The sequence below is a fragment of the Ochlerotatus camptorhynchus genome, unplaced genomic scaffold (assembly GCF_037179485.1).
Source record: "Ochlerotatus camptorhynchus isolate MF236.1 unplaced genomic scaffold, CSIRO-AGI_Acam_v1.1 ptg000099l, whole genome shotgun sequence".
In the NCBI taxonomy this organism is placed as follows: Eukaryota; Metazoa; Arthropoda; class Insecta; order Diptera; family Culicidae; genus Ochlerotatus; species Ochlerotatus camptorhynchus.
Genome location: NW_027040589.1, coordinates 139403 through 153840, shown reverse-complemented (window position 1 = coordinate 153840; position 14438 = coordinate 139403). Strand labels below are relative to the sequence as shown.

At 43.4% G+C, this 14438-nt stretch overlaps 1 protein-coding gene across 1 annotated transcript; it reads left to right on the top strand.

Annotated features, from left to right (window-relative positions):
* The first annotated feature begins 798 nt into the window (after positions 1–798).
* On the top strand, positions 799–2592 carry LOC135698929 (uncharacterized). The gene has a single exon (XM_065219081.1). It carries the CDS (start codon positions 799–801, stop codon positions 2590–2592), a length of 1794 nt encoding a protein of 597 aa, XP_065075153.1.
* The last annotated feature ends 11846 nt before the right edge of the window (positions 2593–14438 follow it).

Sequence of the window (14438 nt, the reverse complement as noted above, 5' to 3'; positions counted from 1 at the left end):
ACACTTCCGCTACTACTCCTCAAGATCCGCAAGCGTCATTCTCGTCTTCGCAAGCTCCGGAAGGTACTATGAATGCTGCACATTTGAGAGTGAAGAGCTGTAACTCACAATTGTCTTCGAGATCCAAGGTTCTTATAGCCACTGCCGTGGTGATTGTCGTCGACGATGCAGGGAAAGAACATTTCGCACGAGCTCTACTTGATTCTGGGAGCGAATGTTGCTTCGCCACTACACAGTTATCTCAGGCGATGACTGTTACACGAAGGAGAGTCGATGTGCCGATAGCTGGAATCGGAAAGTCCTCTGCTAATGTGAAGCACCAATTTCGAGCCGTCATCAAATCCCGAAATTCGAATTACTTTACCTGCGTCGATTTGCTTATTCTGCCCAAGGTCACTATTGATCTGCCATCGGTCATTGGACATCGATCATTGGAGCATTCCTGCCAATATTGATCTTGCCGATCCTGGCTTTTTCAAAACGAGCACTATCGATATCGTGTTGGGGGCAGAAATATACTTCGATCTACTCTCCGTTCCAGGACGCATTTCGCTTGGAGATTCTCTTCCGTCGCTCACCAACTCGGTATTTGGGTGGGTGGTATCAGGAAAAACTTCTCAGGGCTATCCAGAATCGTCAGTTCGCTGCAATGTTGCAACGATAGCCGAACTACACAACGACATGGAGAAGTTCTGAAAAATTGAGGAAGACCCATCTGCTACGAATTACTCCCCGAACGAAACTGCCTGCGAAGAGTTCTTTCAGCGTACTGTTGCACGTGATTCGTTGGGTCGATACATGGTGAGACTTCCTTTCAAGGAAAATGTAACTCAGCGGTTGGGTGACAACAAGAAATCGGCTCTGCATCGTTTTCGCTTGTTGGAGAATCGGCTGTCTCGTAATGCTTCGATCGCTCAGCAGTATCGGGATTTCATGGCTGAGTATGCGCAACTTGGCCACTTGGCACCACTCAGTGACTTCGGAGGAGAGCTCCATCCGAAGTACTATTTACCACATCATCCAGTGATTAAAGAGAGCAGCACGACCACGAAGCTACGCGTAGTTTTCGATGCGTCTAGCAAGACCAGCTCGGGAATTTCACTCAACGACGCTCTTCTTGTCGGTCCGGTCGTACAGGACGATTTGCGATCGATTGTTATGCGTTCCCGAACCCACGAAGTCATCCTAATTGCAGACGCCGAAAAAATGTATCGCCAAGTATTACACTTCATCGACGATTATGCATACCTTTGCATCTTCTGGCGATCATATCCGGACCAACCACTACAAACTTTCGTTCTCAAGACCGTCACGTATGGGACTGCATCGGCTCCTTATTTGGCGACACGTGTCCTAAAGCAGCTAGCTAGTGACGAGGCCGATAATTTCCCAATAGCAGCAAAGGTCGTCGAGAAGGATTTTTATGTCGATGACTTGTTTTCTGGAGCAGCAACCGTAGCAAAGGCAATCAAGCTTCGGGAGCAACTCGACGCCATGCTTTCCCGGGGAGGCTTCCAGCTAAGAAAATGGGCATCAAACTGTGAGACCGTTCTAGAGGGCATCCCGCATGAAAACCGTGCTCTTCAGCATTCCATTGATCTCGATCGTGATCAAACGATCAAAACGCTCGGTTTGCACTGGGAACCAGCATCCGATCGTCTCAAGTACAAAATCGATCTACTTCTACCACCAAACGCCGTACTCACGAAACGTCTAACGCTGTCCTACATTGCCCAGCTCTTCGATCCGTTGGGACTTGTCGGTCCAGTCGTCGTAATGGCCAAGGCGTTCATGCAAACACTCTGGACTCTCCGGGATGATAACGGAGCGGTTTGGGAATGGGATCGAGAACTTCCAACCAGTCTACGAAATCAATGGATCAACTATCACTCCAATCTTCCTTCGCTAAACGAATTGAGAATAGATCGCTTCGTTCTTCTCGCGAACTCGGTCGATACACAACTTCACCTGTTCTCGGATGCTTCCGATATTGGATACGGCACCTGCGCCTATTTAAGGTCAATCAACAACCGTGTACAAATCAAAATTGCTCTTCTGACTTCCAAGTCCAGAATCGCCCCGCTGAAGAAGCAAAGCACTCCTAGGCTCGAACTGTGTGGTGATCTACTCTCCGCCGAGTTGTACCAACGAATCACCGCTTCTCTTCAGATCACCTTTACCACGTATTTCTGGACTGATTCCACAACAGTCATCAATTGGCTCAAGTCTACTCCATCTGCTTGGACTACGTTTGTTGCCAACAGGGTTTCCAATATTCAGCATGCGACTCAGCACTGTGTTTGGAACCACATCGCAGGTCTGCAAAACCCAGCTGACGTCATATCTCGCGGTTGCTTAGCATCGGATCTCATCCATAACAAACTCTGGTGGAGAGGATCAAAATGGTTGCAAAAGGAGAAGGAATATTGGCCTGTTCCTGAACAGCACTGCGGATCTACTGATCATAGCAACACGGAACGACGAAAGATTATGACAGTTTTTGCTACTGCTACCACAACATCCTCATTCATCGACGGTTATGTAGCCAAATTCTCCAACTACACGAAGATGGTACGAACTACTGCCTATTAGCGTCGCTTCTTCTTGTTCCTGCGAACACCAAAGGAAGATCGTCGATTTACTTTTCTCACGACCGATGAACTCAAAACTGCTGAACATGCGCTGCAGCAACAATGCTTTCCAAACGAATGGAAACGGTTGGAAAACGGACAGCTGATGTCGAAAAGCTCTCGCCTGAAATGGTTCCATCCAATGCTCTCTGCCAACGACAAAATCATCCGGATCGGTGGTCGTCTTGGGCAATCAACACAACACGAAGACTTCAAGCACCCAATCCTGCTACCAGGCTCTCACTCTTTGTCGATGTTGCTATTGTTATCGCACCATCAGAGATTGCTGCACGCTGCTCCTCAGCTGATGGTCAACACGATTCGAATCCGTTACTGGCTCTTGGGCGGAAGAAGTGTGGCTCGACAGATCGTACACAAATGCGTCACCTGTGTGCGTGCTCGACCTAAGCTCATCGAACAGTTCATGTCTGAGCTCCCGGCTGCTCGTGTGACTGCATCACAACCCTTCTCTAGAGTTGGAATAGATTTCTGGGGACCAATCTACATTCAACCACGGCACAGGCGCGATGCACCAATCAAATCATACATTGCCGTGTTCGTATGTTTTGCGACGCCTCACCTCACCTCGTATGTTTTGCGACACCTTGAACTCGTCGCTAATTTGACCACTACAAAGTTTCTGCAAGCTTTTCGGCGATTTGTGGCGCGCCGTGAGCTGTGCTCTGACATCTACACGGATAATGGAAAGAATTTTGTGGGCGCAGCAAACGAATTGAAGCGACTTTTGAGAAGTAGAGAGCACAAATACCAGGTAGCTCGAGAGTGCACAGAAAACGGCCGTCGTTGGCACTTTAATCCTCCCAAAGGGTCTCATTTCGGCTGGCTCTGGGAGGCGGCAATTAAATCGGCTCAAAAGCATTTCACTCGGGTACTTGGACCTCGAGTACTGGCGTACGACGACATGGAGACACTTTTAGCGCAGATAGAATGCTGTCTGAACTCCCGTCCACTCACTCCATTAAGCGACGACCCTTCCGATCTTGATCCACTTACTCCGGGCCATTTTCTTGTGGGCTCAGCACTGAAAGCAGTCCCAGACGTCAACCTCGATTCGGTCCCATACAATCGTTTGACACAATGGCAGCAGATTCAGAAAATATTTCAGGAAATTTGGAATCGATGGCACCTCGAATACTTGGCAACGTTACAGCCTAGAGCCAAGTGGTGCAACCCACCGGTACAAATAGAAAAAAATCGTCTTGTCATTATTAAGAAAGAGAATCTGCCATCAATGCGATGGGCAACAGGCAGGATCCATGAACTTCACCCCGGCAAGGATGGCATTGTCCGGGTCGTTACACTTCAGACAGCACGGGGATTCATCACTCGACCGGTCGCAAAACTATGCTTTTTACCGGTATCATCTTCATCCCATGACGACACTAACTCTAACGGTAGTTCGGCTATCATGATCACGAATGTTGGGACTTGATCTTCCTTAGAGGACAAATAAATACAAGGCCCAATATCCTTGGGTCCCAGGTGAGGACCTGTCCAAGTTATTTAGTTGTTTCCTCCGGATCTACCGGGTCTTTTCTTTCCATATACCATCGCACCAATTCAATTGAGGTATTCAACATCGCCAGGTCAACCAGGAGCATCATCAGCCGTGACAGAAATATTAGCAGCAGTCTACAGAAATCGTTATTTCTGAGGGAGGCAGGATGTTTGCATGCGAGATGCAAATTGCTTCAGAATACCACTGCATGATCGACGCAACACTTGGTTCAGTTCGTTATCAGTTTGATTGTACCGACTACACACATTCCTACTAAAGGGCGAACACGAAATTATTGCGACACATTCAACAGGGTATAACTTTTTTACCATTGGGTAAAAATCAACCAAATTTTGCACACTTTCTCATTGATGTGTATTGTGTACATGCTGTCAAACTCGAAGTCGTGTTTTTCGATTCAACGAAAATGGAGGTGAACCAACGCGAGTTGAGAGAACAAATTCTTTCCAAACACCTGGAATTTCCTGACCTGTCGCACCGGCAGTTGGGAAAAATGTTGAACATTCACCATTCAACCGTCTCCAGAGTGTTGAAGCGGTTCCAGGAGCGGTTGACGTTGAACCACGGCAAAGGAGCTGGAAGAAAACCGGGACCGGTGAACAAAAAGACGGAGGTAAAGGTGAAGCGGATGATTAAAGCAAATCCCAACGTCTCAAGCCGTGATTTGGCTAAAAAGATCGGCATGTCGCAGAGCTACGTCCAGAATGCAAAGAAGAGAGCTGGACTACATACATACAAGGTACAGAACTTCCCAAACCGCGATGAGCGGCAACAATCGACGGCTAAAACTCGGGCACGGAAGCTCTACGAGAAGATGCTGACAAAATATGGCTGCTGTGTGATGGACGACAAAACATATATAAAAGCCGATTTTAAGCAAATTCCAGGGTTGGAGTTTTTCACCGGCAAGAGCAAGTTCGATGTGGACGACAAATTTAAGAAGAAGAAAATGTCGAAGTTCGCCTCCAAATATCTCATTTGGCAGGCCATCTGCTCTTGCGGACTGAGGAGTGAGCCTTTCGTGACAAAGGGCACAGTAAATGGCGAGATCTACAAATCTGAGTGCCTCGAGAAGCGCCTTTTGCCGTTCTTGCAGCAGCACGACGAAGCTCCGCTATTTTGGCCAGATTTGGCATCATGCCACTATTCTAAAACTGTCCTGGAGTGGTATGAGGCCAATTCTGTCCATTTTGTTCCAAAGGACATGAATCCGCCAAACTGTCCGGAGCTGCGCCCGGTGGAGCAGTACAGGGCAATAATGAAGCGGGAACTTCGGAAGAGCAAGAAGACAGTCAAAGACGAGAAGGACATGTTAAGAAAATGGAAAAAAAAACTGAGAAACTGGTACCGGATGACACTGTAAAGACTTTGATGGAGGGCATCAATTGAAAATGCGATCAATTTTACACTCAAGGCTCCATCGATTAACTTTTCTTTTGATTTTTGAAGTTAATATATGTATAAAACTACCCTAAAATTTTGGTTTGATTCTAAACATTATAAGAAAATTGGCATGACATTTTCGGTGTCGTAATAATTTCGTGTTCGCCCTTTACCGAGTGGGAGAATCAACCACAGCTTAGCCGTTGATAGCAATACATTCGCGTGAGGATACTCTCGAGAAACTCATTCCTAGGGGCATTTGCATGAGAGCGGAAGATATGAGCACCGATCGATAGCTACCTACTAGATGAGGCGACGATCTACAACGAGGGAGATTGACCGAGCAGTGTTGCTTCACCATCTCGTCGAGACCGGTCACTAACCCGGTACAATATATTGCTTGTTTTGTAACTAGTTTATTAAGTTCAATGTAGTGTTTTAAGAATAAAAAGTTAGTTTTGATGTTACTTCTTCTTCTTCTTCTTCGCATTTCAAGCTTATTGCATATCGCATATTAGCTTATGGCGTGCTCTCAACTTAGTGTTCTTGATGCACTTCCACAGTTATTAATTAAGAGCTTTCGATGCCTGTACCATTTTTGCATTGATATGATTGTGTGGCAAGTCTAATCATACTTCTATGCCCAGGGAAGTCGAGAAATTAAAAATTGACTGAGCTAAGGGAGGCCCGTTAATGTTAATGTCGTGTGAATAAATGTTCGGTGCAAGTGTTTTAAAATAAACTAAGTGATTGTGAGAAGAAACCAAAATCTATGACGGTTCCAAACAATTAGTCCCTGCATGCACTACTAGAACGCCATCGTGGGCGAGGAAGATGAGCAACGAGCGTTGGTAAATTGAGGTGAGAAGTCTTCCGCTGTTCTCCACTACTACATCAATATTTTTAAGAGCTTCTTCACCGCTCTGAGCCTTATGTTATATGCGGGAGCCCATAACTGTAGATCCTCCAGGAGTTACATATTGGCGATCGTCTCATCTTTATCGTGTTCAGAAACACTGAAGGGGTTTCCATTTCATGTATCTGAATAGATTTGTTTTTTTTTTTTATATTGGCAACAATTTTCAGAGCATTTTTTGCTATTGTTGTAGTATTTTTTTTATCTGTGAATCTTAGGCCTCTGATAAAGATGATAGTTGTAATGAGGCTTTAATGAAGGTTTAAGACTGCTTCATGTTTTATATCGGTCATGAAAAGTATGCCATAAAATATAATTGTATGTTTGTTTTGGTTTTATTCTGCAGTTATAAGTTGTGATACAGAACCACCTTACAGCTACCGTTAAAACTATGAAGTCTGAGTTTTAATTTAGTAGTCATAAAACAGTTTTATTGACGACTTAACGGCCTGATTTTATGTCAAGCACACAAAACCGTATTACAACCACAGGCTTCAAGGGATGCTATGATAAAACAATGATAAAATAAGAATAAATCTTCCATGAATTTAGGTTGTTACTTGGGACGGTAATGTGCTCACGTTATTAACGAAAGAGAAAGTCGACAAAGAGAACCGATCAATGTTACTTAGGACCTAATGCAATGTTCAGCTGTGCTCCTCTCAAATACGGGAGTTTGTCTCTTACATTTGATAGGAGAAAGAGACAAAGTAGAGAGAGATTTAACTCCTGGGTGAGAGCAGTTGGACTGCATGGATGTGCTTCATTCTTCATTCCTTTATTTGACGTCGGTCTCTGTTCCGCAAACTAGTGCCAATCACCGATCATCACGATCCGTAATTTATCAACTTGAAACAAACTTTTGCCTGTAGCTCTACGAAAACATCATCAATGTTTGTGATTATTTGGTGGAAAGTCTGGCTCTAAAAGACCTTCCAAACCAGTCCATAGAGTTTCATTTTGCACGGACTTTGAAAAACTCAAAACAAATTTTTGCTCCACCTCACTTGATATATGAAAAAATAATAAAATATAAATGAAATTCCTTGAATAAAAAGCGTGTTTATATCAACATCAAACCATGTGCATACTTTCTGGAACACCCTATTAGGCATACATTCTGCAGAGGAAATGTCTCTACCGATGATTGATTCCTGTCGTCCCCATTTCCGCATGGTAGGTGCATCAATCCCGTGCACCGGTAGCAGCCACTCCTTGCAAGCTACAGCCTTTGACAGGATATGCCCGTCTCCAGCCCGTCCCGATCTTTACTTGCCATTGGAGAACATTCAGCTAAATTTAATACAACATTGCCAATTTCAAAAGATTGCCCTTTTCATGAGCTCTTGATTAAAATTGCTTTTTGATATCCTCTTTGCCGGAATAGGTAGGGTGGTTCAAATGATCCATTTTGATTCGATCAATTGATTTTAAATCAGTTCCTGGTCATGGATGCCACCTTCCATGGAATGAGCCATTAGCAGTTTACATGGGAATTATAGGCGGAGAAGATATGTTTTTGGTCACCTCATTTACAACAATATTTTTTCTGAGGTTCAAAGCTTTGTTATGACGATGATAAATGAATTATGTGAATTCGAGTCGGGGAATTTAATCCACTCTTATTATTATGTCTGTATGTCATCCCTAGATCATTCGAAGATAAAATTTGCTGGAAAAATAACGATGACGACGATGAATGGTTCGGCTAATCGCTTTTTTTTTATCTACCGGTGAGGCAGGGATCTGCCTCCGATTGAGTTCTTTTCCAAGATAACAGCCAAAGGAAATGAAGATAAGCGATAGATGAAATTATATTCCATTCTCATGAAATGAAGCAGCTTTCATGGTTGTAATTTATTACAGTTTGCAGCAGAAGATGGAATTCTTAGATTGACAAGAATACGTAAATGTCCTTATCTAAATCTGATCAGATTTAACTGAAGTGATCAGAGCTCCAAGGGTTGACCAGACCTCTGAAAAAAGATGTTTAAATAATACGTAACTACCCAAGCAGCAATTTTGGTTTTATCGTGCATGTGAATACCATGACTTAGACTTTTTTTTAATACCCTCCACTAACCCCCAGGAACTCGCACAGAGAGCCCCCTGGTAATGGACACTTACTAAAAAAAACAAAGAAAACGCGGAGAAAAAAAACTACAATTAAAAACAATGTAAATCCCAGTGGAACATAGTTCCTTTGAAGGGATTCACTTACTCAACAGAAAATTCTAAATGATTTAAAGAGTGATAACGTTTGTGGCTTAACATAAAAAATTGAACTTATTAAACTATACTATAATTAATGATGCAGGAAAAAATAGCAGGAGCCAGGAAAACCTACATATGCAAATGGTAGACACTTTTAGAGAATATATTCATTTACGTTCATAATTATATACTGCTTCAGCTTGCTTTTAAAGAGAATTTTGTTCATTATTGCTTTCAAGTCGATGGGAAGTATATTGAACTTCAATGGACCGTAGTTTGTGATGCGACCTAGACCCAAGTTCGTGCACGCTCTGCTTCTCAGTAACTTATTTGCATGTCTAGTTCTCGAAGGTTAACTCTAGTCGAAAAAACAATGTTGTGATGGAAATTACGGCTATGTAACGTGTTGTGCACATACAAAATTGTTTGAGAATCGCGCAAACCTAGAATGGGGATAATTTTGTGGCATGAACTAGTATAAAGCAAAACTGTTGAGAATAAGGGAGGTAAATTAAAGATTACTTTCACAAATCTATTCTGCAACGTTTGAATTTTTTAAGTTTTGATTTAGCAGCATGACCCCAAACGCTGATTAGGTATTGTAGCATGGAATGAATTGGGCACAAAACAGCGTACTCTTTTCATGAGGCCACATAAAGATGAAACTTTGCTAGATACATGCTTTAAAGGGTGATACGGTCAAAATTTGGTCAAGGGAAAACGCGTGTAAATCGGTGAAATCATTTATTTAAAAAATCAAATTAAATTTCTTTTTCAAGTTCAATTAGTATAAAATTCAGGAAAAATATTCAGTTAGGCTTCCGCTTTTCCAAATCCGAATTGCCGGGCCTTACGCTTGACCCCTGCCATCAGATTTTGTACAGCCACCTTGTCCACCTTCTTCACCGCAGAAAGCCAGTTTGCCTTGAACTGCTGCTCGCCCTTAGCAGTTTTTTTGGTCTTCTTTAGGTTCCGCTTGACAATAGCCCAGTATTTCTCAATTGGGCGGAGCTTTGGCGTGTTGGGAGGGTTCTTGTCCTTGGGAACCACCTGCACGTTGCTGGCGGCGTACCACTCCATGGCCTTTTTACCGTAATGGCAAGATGCCAAATCCGGCCAAAACAGTACGGAACAACCGTGTTTCTTCAGGAAAGGCAGCAGACGTTTATTCAAACACTCTTTCACGTAAATTTCTTGGTTGACAGTCCCGGAAGCTATGAAAATGCTGCTTTTCAAGTCACAGGTACAGATGGCTTGCCAAACCAGATATTTCTTTGCGAACTTTGACAGTTTCATGTGCTTGAAAACATCTGCTACCTTTCCCCTTCCTTTTGCCGTATAAAACTCCTGTCCCGGAAGCTGCTTGTAGTCGGCTTTAACGTAGGTTTCGTCGTCCATTACCACGCAGTCAAACTTCGTCAGCATCGTCGTGTACAGCCTCCGGGATCGCGCTTTGGCCGTCGTATTTTGTTTATCATCGCGATTTGGAGTCACTACCTTCTTGTAAGTCGATAGTCCGGCTCGTTTTTTGGCTCGATGCACGGTTGTAGACGATACACCCAGCTTATTTGCGGCATCTCGGAGAGAGAGGTTAGGGTTTCGCTTGAAACTACCGGCAACTCTCTTTGTCGTCTCAGCGGCTTCCGGTTTTCGATTTCCCCCCGATCCAGACTTCCTGGCTGTCGACAAACGTTCCCCAAACACTTTAATTACATTTGTAACGGTTGATTTGGCAACTTTTAGCGATTTTGCCAACTTTGCGTGCGAGTAGCTCGGATTTTCGCGATGCGCGAGCAAAATTTTGATACGCTGCTCTTCTTGCTTGGACGGCATTTTGACAACTGAAGAGGGAATTCCAAAATCAAAATAGGAGCAACATTTTACACACACACACCTTCAAAATGAGGGGTGTTCAGGTTTTTTAAATGCAAAATTGAAAGAAATACGTCAAGTTGATATTGACCAAATTTTGACCGTATCACCCTTTAAGTGAGTGTCCCATAAAATGCAAGAATCTAAATGCAACCCCAAGTATTTAAATGATTCAACTTTTGCAATGCACAAATTTCCGACACATGGATCGGGGTATTGCGAGATTTTTTCCGTGACGAGTGCAAAACCATGTACTTTGTTTTCGTCAGATTCAGAGAAAGACGATTGCCGTTAAAATATTCTATAAGACTCGCCAGATCTGATTCGATGTCATTAACAATGGAGAATAGAATAAAGCCGTGTCGTCTGCAAAAAGTCTTGGTGTTCCAAGAAGTTCTGAATTTCCCTTGCAGAGTGCATTAAAACCTCGAAAAATCTGAGTCAGATTTACTGTCCTTCCCGTGTTTTTAACTAGAAGCAACGGAACGGCGTCAATGAAGTCATTGTTTACCAAAGCAGATGCGCTCTAATCTCAAATCGCTTCGAGTTTTTGTGCTTATCAACCATCTTTAAATAAAAGTAATTCTAGATGGAAATTTCAAAAGGTCCAATGTGCGTTGATCTTTTCTCTTCATTGACTTTCTCTTTCGTTAATAACTCAGTTGCAAAAACAATACCTGTTGTGTTTGACGTGTTTGACGCTAGGAAAAAACCTTGTAACGGTAGACATTTTCGTTAGATCATAGTTTTGTTACTTGTTCTTGTTTATTTTCAAATATCCATTCTTAAATTAATCATAGTTCAATTTATAATATTAACTGAAATGGACTGAAGTTAAGCTCAGCTGCCTACGCGTAAAGAGGTTAGCGAAAACGTATTGCTTACGTAGCTTCTTCGAAGAGTTTCACTATTCGTGTTTCTCGTTACTCGGATAGAGAAAACCGAATGGGATAGTTATGAAAGTTGTTAGCAGAATAAGGGAACAAGATAGACAGACCGAGTTCGATTGAAGAGGGAAAGAGATACTTCATTTGATCTCTCACGATCGTGACTAACAAAATCCGTTGAACTTCCATTTCCGGTAATCATACCTTGGGACTTTTCTGAGGAAAATCAGTAATCGCCTCTTTGACTTTGATCCTGACTGTGATAGAAGAAGGGCGCGATTATTTTCGATTTGTTCCACGGTGTGACTGGGTAAAGCTACATAAGTTTGTAGTGCGGTCATTGTTGTGTGAGTTTTGTGTAAGCGTTCCAGATAACTGCAAGCGCGCAACAGCCAACAAAGCGACCGCTCATCAATAGCGCTGCCTCAATTGGCCTCGCATCGCGGCTTTCTTTCTGGTCGCCAACCCTGACCACGCTCGGGTATCCAGGCTTCCATTGCCTATTGGAAGGGAGTTGCCTGCGTTACCAAGGCATTCCGGCTAACGTCCAGCAAGCCACCATCCGTTGACTGAGTTCGGTAACCCGTCAACCAGACTGGTTCACGGCACCACGTGAAATGTACAAGGGCAGTAGGAGGACACCAGCCGTCGTTGCAACGACGGCATAAGCCGGACAAAAGCCCGCAAAGCTGGCCAACGTAAGCTTTCCGAAGTATTGTACGTAGCGAACCCACACTTGCATGCAAGGCCGTTAGCACGGACACATAATGATAGCGCGCTAGGCGAATAGTCGATCGACCGCACTAGTCAGTTAGAGGGGAACAGAAGATAGGCCGGCCAAGAGCAAGTTTGTAAATTTGTAAAATAAAAACCCTATAGATAAGACAAAACTGACTAGATGTAAAGTTTCCACTCACAACTAAATCAGTGTTAGTAAGTTTTGATTGAGAGATTCTGAAGGTTGTTTCACGTTTCGTTCGTCATGTTTAGTATTTTGTTGTTGACTTGGTTGTGTTACTCGTTTTCTAAAGCAAGCTCGAATTGATGGGTCAGAGGGATTGCTTCCTGTGATGATACCCCTGTTCGGATTGGTTTTCGGTATTGGATGTTTTTTCGGACTCGTTAGTTAGGATCTTGGGATTTCGGAGGGTATGCTCACTCCTTTCTTGAGTCTCTCGGGTCGGGTGTTTCCGACACTGTTGACGAATTTTAGAACTGGCTCATTTGGTCAGTATCTAGCCGAGCATCGTGAAACACGACAGGTGGTCCTCTTCGGAGGTGGCACTTACGCCATCCGTTTATTTAACCGATCGGGAACAAACAACAGCACCGTAGCTGCCTCGGGGCCGCATAAACCTCCTTTATAAAACTACACTCCCGCTTTATTTTGGGGTCACCCCCCCAAAAAAAAAACAAACAAATGTGAAAACCTCTGATATTTTACGACCAATCTTCGTTCTTTTTAGGTCATTTCAAAGATATTGAATGGAAGTTTCTTTGTAAGTAAATAGCTTCATATAATTTTCAAATGTTGTTAAGGCTGACTAAAAGTACTTTTATTAAGTTACAGCATAAGATGGTTACATTTCTCTAGTTCGAACGAAATCTCGAACCATCCTCTAGATGGAGCCCATCAGCGCCCGCACAGTAGAAACGGACACGGAATCAGCTTATTTCTTCCATTTTGCCCGCATTTGCTGGATGTCCTTAACTGCCCCGTCGCTTCGCCGAAGTCACTGCTTTGAAATTGCCCAGTATTTTTCGATTGGTCGAAATTCCGGGCAATTCGGAGGATTCATTAGCTTGGGGACAAAATTGATCTTGTTGGCAGCATAGCACTCCAGTAGTGGAGTAGTGGCAGCTGGCCAAATCGGGCCAAAAGATGGCCTTGCCCCTTGCGGATGAACGGCAATACACGCTTTTGACGTAGGACTACGTCTTTGATTTCTATATGGGGGTACACTTTGTAAAAACCGAAAATGGAACATGTAACAAATTAAGAAAGATTTTGAACGTTAATAATTGAGCTTCCCCTGGTCCAATTTCAATAATTTTATCACCAATCGATCAGAAACATGGCGACGCATTGATAACAATGCTTCCGAATGTTGATTTTCAACAAGAAACTATTGAAAAACTGGTAAATGTTCAGCATTGTCCAAAAGCGTCGAATTAACTAACAAATCCACCAATTACCTACATGCATATGCTGCTTCCCCAGCACAGTCGTCAGAGAGTAGTAAGTAGACGAAACAAGTCGAAGTTGCATTCGCCTCCGATCCTCGGGCGCGTGTGAATAGGGAGGATGGAATTGCGTAATATTTTACACACTCATCGCCATGTTCAGAACCAAACGCAAATTCTTCGAGATAACCACCATCCGTCGTCTGGCTCGCCGTGGCGGTGTCTGACGTATCTCCGGTTTGATTTACGAGGTGTGCTGAAGGTGTTCCTGAAAAATGAGATCTGTGATGCTGTCACCTACACTAAACACGCCAAGCGTAAGCGGCCATGGATGTCATCTACGTTTTTGAAGTGACAGAGACGCACTCTGTTTGGTTTCAGTGATTAAATCATCACCAACATTGGAAACAAAACGGCTTTTTTCAGGCCACCAAGCTTATTACAGTAAAGAGTAGGAATAGAATTCATCTGCCTGTTTGTCCATATTCAGAACCACCGACCACACAAAATGCTCATGTAATCAAACTGGAAGCAGGGATACAAATTGTTTTGATCAACCTTGATCAACTTTGAATCGCCACGGTGGGATATTTTCGATGGAAGAAACAACAATCTAGCATCCAATTCGACGAAGACGGCAGGAAACATTTCTGGATCAACAATAGAATAGGGCCGAAAAGCATTTGTAAACAAACCGTTCCAAAGCCTCACAAATCGAAGGCCGCTCACACAAACCAACACCAACATCTTGTAGGTAAAAGTTTCCCCTATCCGATGATAGTGTTGGTTTGTGTGGGTGGCCTTCGCTTTGT

Bases quoted from the DNA above. Each gene is read 5' to 3' on its own strand.
- LOC135698929 (XM_065219081.1), top strand. From the start codon at position 799: ATGGTGAGACTTCCTTTCAAGGAAAATGTAACTCAGCGGTTGGGTGAC.